The following is a 13530-nucleotide window of genomic DNA, read 5'->3' on the forward strand; positions in this document are numbered from 1 at the left end:
ACTAAAAAGGTTCTGCACGCTGCAGCTATGACCCACTGCAGCCAAATAAATAAAATATTTTATAAAAAGGGAGAATGAGGTCTGAAAGCCATTTTGATGTAAAGATGTGAAAGCTGTGGGACTTCCAGTGAAACAAGAGGGTAGAATGTGTGGTAGCTGCAGGGTGGCTGAATGCAGAACGCAGGGCTGGAGAATGTGGAAACGCTTTGAATGGGTTTTCAGAAGAGTGTACTGGACTGTAAACTGGTCCTGGGTGAAGGATTGCCAAGGAGCCCTGAAAGTCAAGAACATACCTTTGTCACAGGGCCAGGCTTCTTGTTACATAATTTTTTTTTTTTTTTTCCAAAAGCACAAGCGCCAAAGTAAGAACTCAGGCAGTAATCCTGGTGGGTATAGTGTTACATAAAACACTTTAATCAAGCAGCACCCAGAAATAGAATGGGAAGAGTGTGAAAGAAATACAAGAAGTCTTATGAGGATTTGAAAACCTTCCATATGTAAGCTCTTTCTTAAAGAAATGCTATTTAAAACTATACTGCATATTAGATAAGTTACTATTCATATAAATTAGCCAGCAGGAATTACTTTTGCTCTTAGATATGTACCGGTGTCAAAAAATTATTGTGGTAACATATAGGTATCATTTTAAAGGCCTGTCTACTAAAGAAGCTAAATGAAGTAAATCAGACAGAGAAAAACAAATACTGAAATATTTTTTAAAAAGTCAAACTCACAGAAAGAAAGTAGAAAAATGGTTTCAACGGGCTGTTGGTAGAAGAAATAGAGAGGTTGGTAAAAGGAAACAAACCTTCAGTTGTATGGTGAATAATGTCTGAGGGTCTAGTGGGTACCATGGGACTATTTTGACCACAACAACTGAAATTTATTGAGTGAGTAGAATTTAAGTGTTGTTACCTTCACCTGCCCTCACAGAAGACAAATACCTGAGGTGATGCAAGTTAGCTAAGGGGAAATCCTTTCACAATGAATATGTATATAAAATCACAAGATGCTCTCTTTAAATGTCTTACCATTTTATATGCCAATTATACCTCAGTAACTCTGCCAATACCACAGTTCAAAAGCATCAATTCTTCGGTGCTCAGCTTTCTTCACAGTCCAACTCTCACATCCATACATGACCACTGGAAAAACCATAGCCTTGACTAGACGGACCTTTGTTGGCAAAGTAATGTCTCTGCTTTTGAATATGCTATCTAGGTTGGTCATAACTTTCCTTCCAAGGAGTAAGTGTCTTTTAATTTCATGGCTGCAATCACCATCTGCAGTGATTTTGGAGCCAAAAAAAAAAAAAGTTTGACACTGTTTCCACTGTTTCCCCATCTGTTTCCCATGAAGTGATGGGACCAGATGCCATGATCTTCATTTTCTGAATGTTGAGCTTTAAGCCAATTTTTTCACTCTCCTCTTTCACTTTCATCAAGAGGCTTTTTGGTTCCTCTTCACTTTTTGCCAAAAGGGTGGTGTCATCTGCATATCTGAGGTTGTTGATATTTCTCCCGGCAATCTTGATTCCAGTTTGTGCTTCTTCCAGCCCGACTGCAAGGAGATCCAACCAGTTCATTCTAAAGGAGATCAGTCCTGAGTGTTCTTTGGAAGGAATGGTGCTAAAGCTGAAACTCCAGTACTTTGGTCACCTCATAGGAAGAGCTGACTCATTGGAAAAGACCCTCATGCTTGGGGGGATTAGGGGCAGGAGGAGAAGGGGATAACAGAGGATGAGATGGCTAGATGGCATCACCGACTTGATGGATGTGAGTCTGATGGACAAGGAGGCCTGGCAATTCATGGGGTCGCAAAGAGTTGGACACAACTGAGCGACTGAACTGAACTGAAACCTGCCAATGTAGGAGACTTAAGAGATGCAGGTATGATCCCTGGGTCAGGAAGATTCTTGAAGAGGGCATGGCAACCCACTCCAGTATTCTTGCCTGGAGAATCCCATGGACAGAGAAGCCCAGTGGGCTGCAGCACATAGGGTTGCAAAGTGTTGGACATGACTGAAATGACTTAGCATGGCATACCTCTGTAAAGCTGAAAGGGAAAAATAAAAACCACACACATACACTCATGAAAAGCATGAACAAAAACATGTATTACATCAAGAAAGTCAGGTGTCTGGCCAGTAGACCAGTTGGCTGGAACATAGCAGAGGTATACACAAGGGGTAGGCAGGATGAAACTTGTGTGCAGGTCAAGAAGCAACAGTTATAACAGCCCATGGAACAATGGACTGGTTCCAAATCGGGAAAGGAGTATGTCAAGGCTGTATATTGTCATCCTGCTTATTTAACTTATATGCAGAGTAAATCATGTGAGATGCTGGGCTGGATGAAGCACAGCTGGAATCGAGTTTGCTGTGAGAAATATCAATAACCTTAGATATGCAGATGACACCACCCTTATGGCAGAAAGTGAAGAGGAATTAAAGAGCCTCTTAATGGAGTGAAAGAGGAGAGTGAAAAAGCTGGCTTAAAACTCAACAATGAAAAAAACTAAGATCATGGCATCTGGTCCCATCACTTCATGCAAATAGATGGGGAAACAATGGAAACAGTGAGAGACTTTATTTTCTTGGACTCCAAATCACTGCAGATGGTGACTGCAGTCATGAAATTAAAAGACTCTTGCTCCTTGGAAGAAAAGCTATGACCAACCTGGACAATGTAGTAAAAAGCAGAGACATCACTTTGCTGACAAAGGTCTATATAGTCAAAGTTACAGTTTTTCCAGTAGTCATGTATGGATGTGAGAGTTGGTCCACAAAGAAAGCTGAGCACTGAAGAATTGATGCTTTTGAACTGTGGTGTTGAAGACTCTTGAGAGTCCCTTGAACTGCAATGAGATCAAACCAGTCAATCCTGAAGGACATCAACCCTGAATATTCATTGGAAGGACTGATGCTGAACCTGAAGCTCCAATACTTTGACCACCTGATGTGAAAAGCCAACTCATTAGCAAAGATCCTGATGATGGGAAAGAGTGAAGGCAGGAGGAGAAGGGGATGACGGAGGACAGGATGGTTGGATGGCAGCACTGACTCAATGGACATGAGTTTGAGCATGCTCTGGGAGATGGTGAAGGACAGGGAAGCCTGGAGTGCTGCAGTCCCTGGGGTCGCAGAGTTGGACAGGACTGAACAACTGAACAATAACAAAGGCAGGCTGAGGTTCTGAATATAAGCAGGATATGAACGATGGAGCACATTGCCAATAGAAGCCAAGAAAGAGCTAAGGTTGAAAGCTCTTAAATGGTGCTGACTGATCAGAACTAAAGCATATGAGTTAGTGCATGAGAACACCTTACCACAGTGACTGTCATGGGGCCAATGCTCCATATGAGTCAAAGTCATCAGTAGTTACTCATTGGGAGTGTGTAGGATGAGCTTGACATCTCTAGCCTTCTCACACCCAGCATATAGAACACCCCTTAGTCTCCTTCCAAAACTCCTGCTCCTGTCTCAACACAGAAAGTGATGATACCATTGTGTAGTAATTGTTCAACCAGGAACCCCTGTCTCATCCCTCTCCAGAACCAACCACCTCTGCCCCGTTTCTTCTTCCAAAATTATTTTCCACCACTTTGCTTTCCTTCATCTTTAATATCAACCTGCATTTCTCACCTAGACTTCTGTAATGGTTTCCTATCCAGATTTCCACTTCTGTTCCCTACCCCACAATAATTTTAAACTCAGGATGGTCTTCTCCAAATATAGACTAGATAGCCTTTTTCTCCCTAAAAGATCTTATTGACTTCCCACTTACTTCAGGTCTTCTCTTCCATGGCCAGCAGGACCCTCCTTCCTATCTCTTCATTCTCATCGCATTCCACTTCCCCTTTGCTGGCCAGTGCCCTAGATATGATGCTCTCCCCTCTGCTGGAAATGTCAGCCTGCCCACTGTCTCCTTCCCCTGTTGTCTCACTCTTCCCCATTCTTAAGTAGCAGCTTCAACATCACCCTCTTAAAGGCTCCCCATGAGCATCTAACCTAAAGCTGATTTTCTCCCTGCCCATACTCTCCCTCATGGGTTACTTTGTCCATCACCCTTCCTTAGCCTTTACAGCAAATAGCTATGTTTGAAATTCTACTCATACTTTTGTATTTTCTTGCTTAATGCTGATACTGATGCTCTCAGGTGCAGATATTATAAAGTCAACTCAAATGGTCTTATACAAAGGACCCAGAAGGAGGGTGGGATTCAGGTTAGATCACATCTTCCCTTATGTTGGAGGAATGCCTTATGTTGGATTGCCGTAGGTCTAAGCTTATGACTCAATAAGTAGAATGTAATGATTGCATTGGATTAGTAGGAAATCTAACCCACTGATTTAGGTCATTTCCTGCAGTCACGCTCACTGCTTCGCAATAGAGGAAGAGTGGGAGCTGGCCCCATTACCCACTGACAGCTCTAAGTTCACTGGGAAAGGGGATTGTTCTGTTTAATCCCTTCCTACTCCTAGGGCAGTACAGACGTGTGGCAGGAGTTCAGTGAATACTTGTTGAATGAATGAAAAATTGGAGAAGAGAGTCTCGGGAGCCAGGTTAGAGGCCAATGATTCAGAGATATACAGATAGCTATAATAATAATATATGATATATAAAATAATAATATATATAATCAGTCACAAAAAAAGGAAAAGAATGAAGGTGAATGATAGTTTTTTGTTCAAAGACTCTGGATTTGGAGACTGACCAAATGTGAAATGAGAGGGAGATGAGGACATCCAAGAGGTTCTGAACCCGGGATCAGAGCCCCAGGCCTCCTTGCTCTCACTTCAATGCTGTACTTCTCAAGCAAGTAATGAAAAGGGGGCTGAGGACAGAACATTCTCAAAGAGGGTAGCTACTGCCCACAAAGGGGTGAAAACGGAGTCTTGGTGGAGTAAAAGGAATCAGAATTACAACGGCTTGCAGCCCTCCAAAGCTATGACAGATCTTACCCTGTGGTATTTCATTTCTCTTGTTAGGGTGAATTTTAATTAAATAAAAATTTCTTTTTAGGAGAGTTGCAATAATTAATTTTTTAAAAGTTATGTTTGGCTTCCCTGGTTGTCCACTGACTAAGACTCCATGCTCCCAATGCAGGGGCCTAGGTTTGATTCCTGGTCAGGGGAACTAGATCCCACATACCACAAAGAAGAGTTTGCATGTTACAATTAAAAATTTCACAGGCTGAAACCAAAAAAAAAAAAAATTCTGCATGCTACAGTGAAGATTCTGTATGCCACGATTAAGACCTGACACAGCCAAATAAATAAATATTTTTTAAAAAGAAATACACAAATGCTGAAGAGCTTCCAGCAACACAGTCATTCAAAAAAAAAAAAAAAAAAGGTTAAGAAACACTGAATTAAGGGAAGAAGAAGCCTTAATTTGTAATTTAGGACTGAACAGAGAGGTTGGAGGAAAACCAGAATAATCTCATGTGTCTATATATCTACATATATTGATACACACACACGTTGGCTATTAAACAGATCATCTTATATAGTTATAAGTAATAGCCACAGAGATATGTTTTTCAACTATTTTACTGAAAGATTAGAAAAAAATTCTGAATACAGCATTGATTTCAGGCAGGAATATTACCACTTCTCTGTTCACAGAGGACAAAGATGACCCTAGGCTGTTCTGTTTGATTTTTCTAAGCATAAATGTATTCTAAAAAGTGTAATCATTACAGCAGGCCATCGCCACAGAGAAACGAGCTCAAGTGATCTTCCAGGACTTCCCACATACTAGTCACTCTAACAGGCAAAGTAAACCTGTCAGAGTAAACTGCACAAAGCCTTTCAAATGAAAATATTAATAAGGTTTAGTTGAACATCCAAATTCTATCAAGAAGTAGAGGGAGAAAAAACTGCCACACGTTCCCCAAAGTAAATGTATCCAAAAAGCAGGTGAATCTCTGCCACAAGAACTAGTATGAGTCTGAACAGTGTTTTGTTGGGACCACAAATACGAAACTCCTTGTCTAGCTGTGTAAAGTAACCTGGAACACCCTTAGCTCTTGGTGCTTGTCTGCACTGACAGGCAAGGTTGGCTACAGATGGTAAGAGGCCTTTGTGAATGAGAGGCATTGATGGGATCCGCCCCCATTTCCCGGATGTCAGGAGAGACTTGTTTAACAAGCAACATAACAACCCACAGAATGGGAGAAACTATTTGCAAATGAAGCAGCTGAGAAGGGATCAATATCCAAAACATACAAATAGTTCATGAAGCTCAGTATCAAAAAGACAAACAACACAATCAAAAAATGGGTGGAAGATCTAAACACACATTTCTCCAAAGAAGACATACAGATGGCCAAGAGGCACAGGAGAAAATGCTTGACATCACTCATTAGTAGAGAAATTAAAATCAAAACTCCAGTGAGGACTTCCCTGGTGATGCAGTGGATAAGAATCTACCTGCCAGTGCAAGTTTGATTCCTGGTCTGGGAAGATCTCCATGCCGTGCAGCAGCGAAATCCATGAGCCACGACTACTGAGCCTGAGTGCTGCACGACTGAAGCCTGTGCTCCTAGTCTGTGCTCGGCAGCAAGCCACCACGAGAAGCCTGGGCACCACAATGGGAGAAAGCCCGTGTGCAGCCATGAGGACCAGCACAGCCCACAACACAAAAGCGAAACCACAGCGACAATGAGGTTATCGCCTCATATAGGTCACAGTGGCTACCACCAAAAAATCTACCAACAGTAAGTGCTGGAGAGGGTATGGAGAAAATGGCGCCCTCCTACACTGCTGGCGGGAATGTAAAGTGGTACGCCACTGTGGAGAACAGTACGGAGGTTCCTTAACAAACTAAAAATAGAGCTACCATATGATCCAGCAATCCCACTCCTGGGCATATATATGGATAAAACCATAATTCAAAAAGATAATATACCTTAATGTTCATTGCAGCACTATTTACAATAGCCAGGACATGGAAGCAATACAACATCCATTGATGGGGGAACGGATAAAGATGGGGTACATATACACAGTGGAATGTTACTCAGCCATAAAAAGAATGTAATAATGCCATTTACAGCAACGTGGGTGGGCTCAGGGAGTGCCATACTGGGTGAAGTAAGACAGAGAAAGACGAACGTATGATATTGCTTATATGTGCAACCTAAGAAAAAAATGGTACACATGAACCTATTTACAGAATAGAATCACAGAAGTAAACAAACTTACGGTTACCAAAGGGGAAAGTGAGGAGGAGGGATAAGCTGGGAGACTGCGATTGATGCATACACACTCGCTATGTAAACTAATGAGAACCTATGTAGCACAGGGACCTCTACTCAGTACCCTGTAATGGCCTATATGGGAACAGAATCAAGAACGCGAGTGTGTGTGTGTGTGTATCTGATTCACTTTGCTGTATAACAGAAACACACACACAAAACAAAGCAAAACAGACAAAAAATAAGCAATATAATCTGGGCACAGGGGCCAATATTGATTGCCGTGATTAAAAGTTTCCCAAACCATATATTTCCTTTTAAATAACAACAAAAATGCAAACAAGAAATAGTTAAACATTATATGCAGTACTTGAGAAGATAAAAGGTAACTTAGAAGATCAAGACTTCAGCCCAAACCTCACAAATCTGTATGTCATATATCCCAGGAACTGAAAATCTCAGTTGTGTTCTTGTTGAAGAATAAGCATGCAGTTACTTTCCCCAAAAGTTCATGATGGGGAGAGAGTCTTATCACAAAAGACTCACACAATACATTTTCTCATTGTCTTTGAGTAGGCTGTCCATATCTTATTTTTTAAGCTCTCAGTTTTGTGATTGTTTTCTTGAAAACAACCAAGTTCCCCCTCCATCAAGGGGTCATAACACAAAGGTTCTCAACTTGAGAAAAGACCCCAGTGTTCCACAGAGAGGTTTAATATCCTGGGAAGACAGGTCAGTCATTCATTCCCCAGAAATGTGAGAGGAGCCATCTATTTATTATTAATGACACAAATTTAGATGCTCAGGAAGGGGGAGCTAAGTTCCACACATTTTATTTGCTTTTGATTTTAACCCATTAGCGTCTTAAATTTCTTTGCATATTCAAGATGGTTAGGAAGGCTCTGAAGTTGACTGTGGCATTGAAAGGAGGCCTCCTTTCAGTTTGGCAACTGATCTGCTAGGTTAAAGAGAATGTAACTTGCCCTTAGGCGTGAGCAGTGGTCCATTAAGAAATCACTATAGTCACTAAAACTGTCCATTCATACAGTTTATTTCACTAGGCTGCAATTTTATACACAGTATGAAGAGGTTTCCTGATAGCACACATATAGTTTACTTTCTGTACTGCTGAAGAACCAAATTTTTTTTTTTTTACATTATATCGTAACACCCTATCATTAAAACATTATTCAGTAAATTTTTTTCCAACTACATATAAACGGAGATTTACCACACACGGTGCAAGAATGTCTTTATAACATATCTGGATCACAAAATGTGAATCTAAAATACATCACTGTAATTAGAACACTGCTTTAAAATGACAATGCCCCAGGTTATATCAGCCAGATTTGATGAACCCCTGTGTACATCACAAAGCAGTTGTGGATATCCACAGATATAGGCAGACATCTTCCTGGGTAACGGGCAGCAGCTTTTAACTATGATTTCAAAAGAAATCTTTGTTTAAGAATGAAAATTCTGAATTTGAAAAACTTTATGTGTTCGATATTCTCGGAATCAAAATGGGACATTCAAAAATTTATAGTCTTTAAAACAAGGAGAATAAATCCAACCCTCCTTTAGCTGAAAGGCTGGCATTGTAATATTAGGTTTCGTAGAAACCTAAGGAAAGAACTGTATGGGAAGTGGAAATGAGTTAAAAAGAAACCCAATTTTCCTGAATGCTTCCTGGAGTGCCCCTCCCCACCTCTGTCAAACAGATAAAGAATGCGGCTTTGCAAATCAAGATGTATTTCCATGACATGATGTTCTAAAGAAAATGTATGTAAACAAGTCAGAGAGAAAGATTTCTTCATTTTCCCTTTTTTTTTTTTTTTTGGTGGAGTGAGGCAGTGAGATGGTATCCGTTAAATAAGAACTAGAACTTCTTAATCAAAAAACCACTTTAATACACACAAAACAGCTAGGGATAATTGCTGAAAATTTCTTATGTGTTTCCTTTTCTTTCTCCCAAAGTTTGAGAATGTTTTAAAAGTTCAATAAATAGTAGAAAAATAATCCTTTACTTAGAAATTTTGAGATGCATCATTTAGAGCTTAGGATGAGTTCCGAACAGCAAGTGTGGCATCTAGGTACCGCTCAGAAACCAGGTGAAATCTTCAAAGATACACTTCTCTCTGCCTCTGCCACATTCTCAGTCTCCAGAGGAGCAGACCTCTCTTTTCTTCCAGTTAAGGAGAGCAGAATGTTTCTGGCTCCTCGGAACATTCCTCTGGCTCAGCTTAACCAAGGTTCCCAATGTTTCATTTATAGGTTCCAGCTCTGTGTAGAGGTTTGCGTCTGTTCATTCCGTTGGTGTTATGGCAGGTTCATTAATCAGACTTCTTTTCCCTCCGTTTCACAACCGGCCTCGCTTCTTGTTGCGGCTGTTTCACTTGTTAGGAAACCTGTTAACAGGCAGGAAGATGAGTTCAATGACTCCGGACAAAGCACGGATACAAATGGATTTGACGCTGGCTCTCCTTCCCTCCAGAACATTCTGCAGCTCCCAGATCCGGCCTCCGGATGGAGGCGAGGGGGCTAGCATTCCGCGTCGACAGTGTGTACCGTCACGGCCGCCTGCAGGTGGTGGCTGTGATGCAGCGTCGGGTGGTGCAGGCGGTACTGGTGGAACTTGTGGCTCAGGAGGGCGGCGGTCTGGGGCGGGGTGTCCAGCTCCAAGTCCTCGTCGTGGTTCCCCACGTCCACCCCGGCCGACAAGGGGTCACTGGTGCACGGAGGGTTTTCACTGTCTTCCTGTGGGCTCATGGTGCTGTAGCCTAGAAAACGAACACAACACACAGGCAGCTGAGAGTTTCCAGAGGCAGGGGGTAGCTGTCACGGCACATTTCTGGGGGCACTGGGAGGCGCCTGCTTGTGGACTAGTACGTGCCAACGTTCGCCGGCTGCCAGCAGACCTTGAAGTGACTTATTTTAAAGAGATCTTTCCTTAGCTGTTGTCTTAAAGCAATTACACAATAAGTACATAATCATTTAAAACAATATAAACAAGAACCCTTTCCCCAAATCCCCTAAACCAACAAAACAAAACTGAAAATCATCCCGGTTTTTTCTGATCCACAGATCCCCACAATTGACATTTGGGGAAACAACCTTCTACACTTTTCCCCGAGATAAGACTATTATTTTTTATTTGAGAGAGAGAGAGAGAGAGAGAGAGAGAGAGAGAGAGAAAAGGCAGCATCAAAATGCCTGAATATGATACCACGGTAAGAACAAAGACAGCTGCCACCATAACACCCCTGGTGTCATGTAATTTCTACACACCAACAAGGCATGTATTTTCAAATCCACTTTACAGGTGAGGGAAATGACAGTCAGAGAGGTTAATGAACTTGCCTGAGTTTCAGTCCCTAACAAAATACTAACTCCACAGACACCCACAGCTACTAGCAAAGAATCAGGTATTCTTTGTGTAAGCTGGTTCACTGTATTTAAAGATTAATTTCTCTTGGCATTCTAAGTAATACATGTTTCAAAAGAAATTGCCCTTGCTGATCAAAGGATTCCATTCTAAGAACCTTGGCATGTTTTTAAATATTGCAAAAAAAAAAAAAAAAAAACCCTTCAAGAATTTTGAGAAGTGACAGCTCGTTAATATTTCCGCTGCATCTGCAGTTAGCATCAATCAACACTCACCCGTGGGTAGTGCTAGTCACATCCGTGGCTGCAAAATTGACGTGCTTGCATACAGCCAAGCAGGAATAGTTTGTGGTTGAAAATGTTATGTTTTGTGTGAAAATGAGAAAGGCAGTTCTCAGTCCTCAATGAAATGTTCAAACGACAGAATTCTTTCAGTCCAACCAACAAATATTTACTGGGCATCTGCGTTGTATAAGACACTGTGCTGGGCACTGTAGGAGACCTGGAGATAAAAACTGATCCCTGAACAAGGAGTTCATTTGCTAGTGCTCGAGAAATAAGACAAGTACAAGCATAGCTCAATCCAATTATTCATGTATCAAAGACCCTCAGGAGGCTGAAAGGAAGGACTATGAAACTGAATAAGAGATGTCTATTTTCCTTAAGGATTTCACCACCGAGTAAGAGATGGGTATGTACAAAATTAGGCTTACTCTACTGAAGATCATGGTAAGTGTTCTAATGGAGGTTTAATTGAAACCCAGCATGTGCTCAGTTACATCTGACTCTTTTGCAACCCCCACGGACTGCAGCCCACCAACCTCCTCTGTCCGTGGGATTCTCTAGGCAAGAATACTGGAGTGGGTTGCCATTCTCTCCTCCAGGGGATCTTTCAGATCCAGGGATTGAATCTGCATCTCCTGCATTGCAGGCAGATTCTTAACCACTGAGCCACCAGGGAAGCCCATTGAACAAGGAATCGCTAACTCTGGCTGGGGGGCTGGGAAAGTTTCAGCGAAGAACTCAGATTTCAGTCAGGCTGTAATGGATGAGTAGGAGTTTGGTGAAGTGGATAGGAGCACAGGAACAGAAGGGCATGGCCAAGAGGACCCAGGGCCATTCCTATACCATGCGGCTATGATGAGTGCTAGCAGGTACTACAGGAGGGACTTAAGTTTACAAGGTTTTGAGCAGACCGGAAAAACAGCACAGTCATTTTTACATTTTAAAAGCAGAGTTATGGTGGAAATTTGGAGGTTGACTAGAAAGGGGAGAGAGAGGGAGGCAGTTAAGAGGTTATTGCCACAGCCAGGGTAGAGATGTTGAATTAAAAGTATGGGATTGGACAGACATCTCTGGGGTGGAAAAATAATAGAAGTTCATCAGAAATTTTATGTGGGGGACTTGGGGGTGGCGGGACAGCAGCCTACTGTCAGGATGATGGGAGAGGGAGACTTCAAGATCCTGAGTCTTGGGGAAGGAAACGAATTATCTTTTTGCACATCTTGGTTTTCAGCATCTGTGAATAACATATGTAGAGATACCCAGCCAGAAAAACAAGTCAGGGCAGGAGAAGGCGAGTTTGTTGCTGTGTGCCTATGACTACTGAGTGCTCTCTTGGTGCCTGATGCCAGGCTAGGGGCTCCACAGAAAAAGGGGTAAGGTGAGGTTCCAACTCCCGGAAGGCCACAGTCAAGAAGGGGAAATACAGGTACCAAACCAGAGGTACCCCGAAGAAATACCAATGCTGATGAACTTGACTTAGGATCCTGGAGGAAGTGACATTCAAAGTGACCCTCATGGGAGAGAGGGGTTCCCGAGATAAAGAAGGGGTGGAGAGTATTACAGGCAAGGAGATGAGCATATGCCAAGATGGAACAGACAGAAAGGCTCTGTGGATTTGAGGAAGGGGGAAGAGCTTCGTGTGCGAGAGAAGGAGTGAGAGATGAATCTGGACAGGCAGGCTGAGACCAGATCAGGAAGGGTGGTCAAAGAGCTGGGGGGAAGGTGGATGGCAGTAACATAACGTGTGCTTTAAGATGATCCCTTGTGGCAATGAGGAGGTTGGATGGAAGCAAGGAGGGCTCCGAGGCTCAGAGTACAGGAGGCTGAGCACTGGCCCGAGGAGACAGCAGGGCCCTGAAGAGAAACATTAGCTGTGTTTCAGGGGAGCAATCTGCTGTTCAAGCACAGGGCAGGGCAGCCTCTGGTGACCACATGGACTTTCTGGCACCCCAGAGGGTTAACATCCTCAAGGTTATTAGGTTCAGATGCTGGGGGAATGGAGATGCTTTCTCCCAAGATGAAAAGATCAGGAGCCAGAATGAACTCCTCAGCTTCAGTAGTGCTAAGTCTAGAATGCAGTGTAGGCTTTAAAGCCTCAGTTACAAATGTTCTACATGTAAGAGACCAAAGTACTAGAAAATACATTTCAGCAAAATCTCAGTGTCTGTGTTGATTATTCTTGGCCAACCTTTAGTGCTAGGCTGTCTTTATCTTGCCTCCAAATACCTCCTGGAAGCCTTCCTGTCTCGCTCATTTACAGGCATCCATTGTAATGATAGTTGATTTCCACATTCGTGGTGTAAAATTCATAGTGGTCCCTCTGCGCCTGCCTTGCCCTCCCCTACTTCCCTCATCCCTGTGCTTCATGTTCCATTTGAAGGTCTTTTCTGGGAAACCTTCCCAACCACCACCCACCCCACCCAGTCATACCAACCCACAGGAGTTCTGGTGGCCCTTCTGTGATGTCTCTGCAATCCCTAGCTTAGATTTACCATATTACAAAAATTATAGGACTGTCTTGTCTATTAGAAAACTCTTAAAGTGCAAGGGCTTAGGCCTCACATAAAGCAGGTGTTTAACTAAAAAAATAAAAATCACATAAATTTTCAGTCATCTTTGGTTTTGCCTGGTGTAACATTTACCAGTCTCGTCTAAT

The 13530-nt window shown here is 42.4% G+C and overlaps 1 protein-coding gene across 1 annotated transcript in view; it reads right to left on the bottom strand.

Annotated features, from left to right (window-relative positions):
- Positions 1 to 8276: 8276 nt before the first annotated feature.
- Positions 8277 to 13530, bottom strand: part of CACHD1 (cache domain containing 1) — a 236083-nt gene continuing 230829 nt past the window's right edge. Inside the window, exon 27 of the mRNA XM_068964526.1 lies at positions 8277 to 9985. Coding sequence (XP_068820627.1) covers positions 9747 to 9985 — 239 coding nt within the window. The 3' untranslated portion in view covers positions 8277 to 9746. The remainder of the gene's footprint in view (positions 9986 to 13530) is intronic.

The sequence above is a fragment of the Capricornis sumatraensis genome, chromosome 2 (assembly GCF_032405125.1).
Source record: "Capricornis sumatraensis isolate serow.1 chromosome 2, serow.2, whole genome shotgun sequence".
NCBI lineage: Eukaryota > Metazoa > Chordata > Mammalia > Artiodactyla > Bovidae > Capricornis > Capricornis sumatraensis.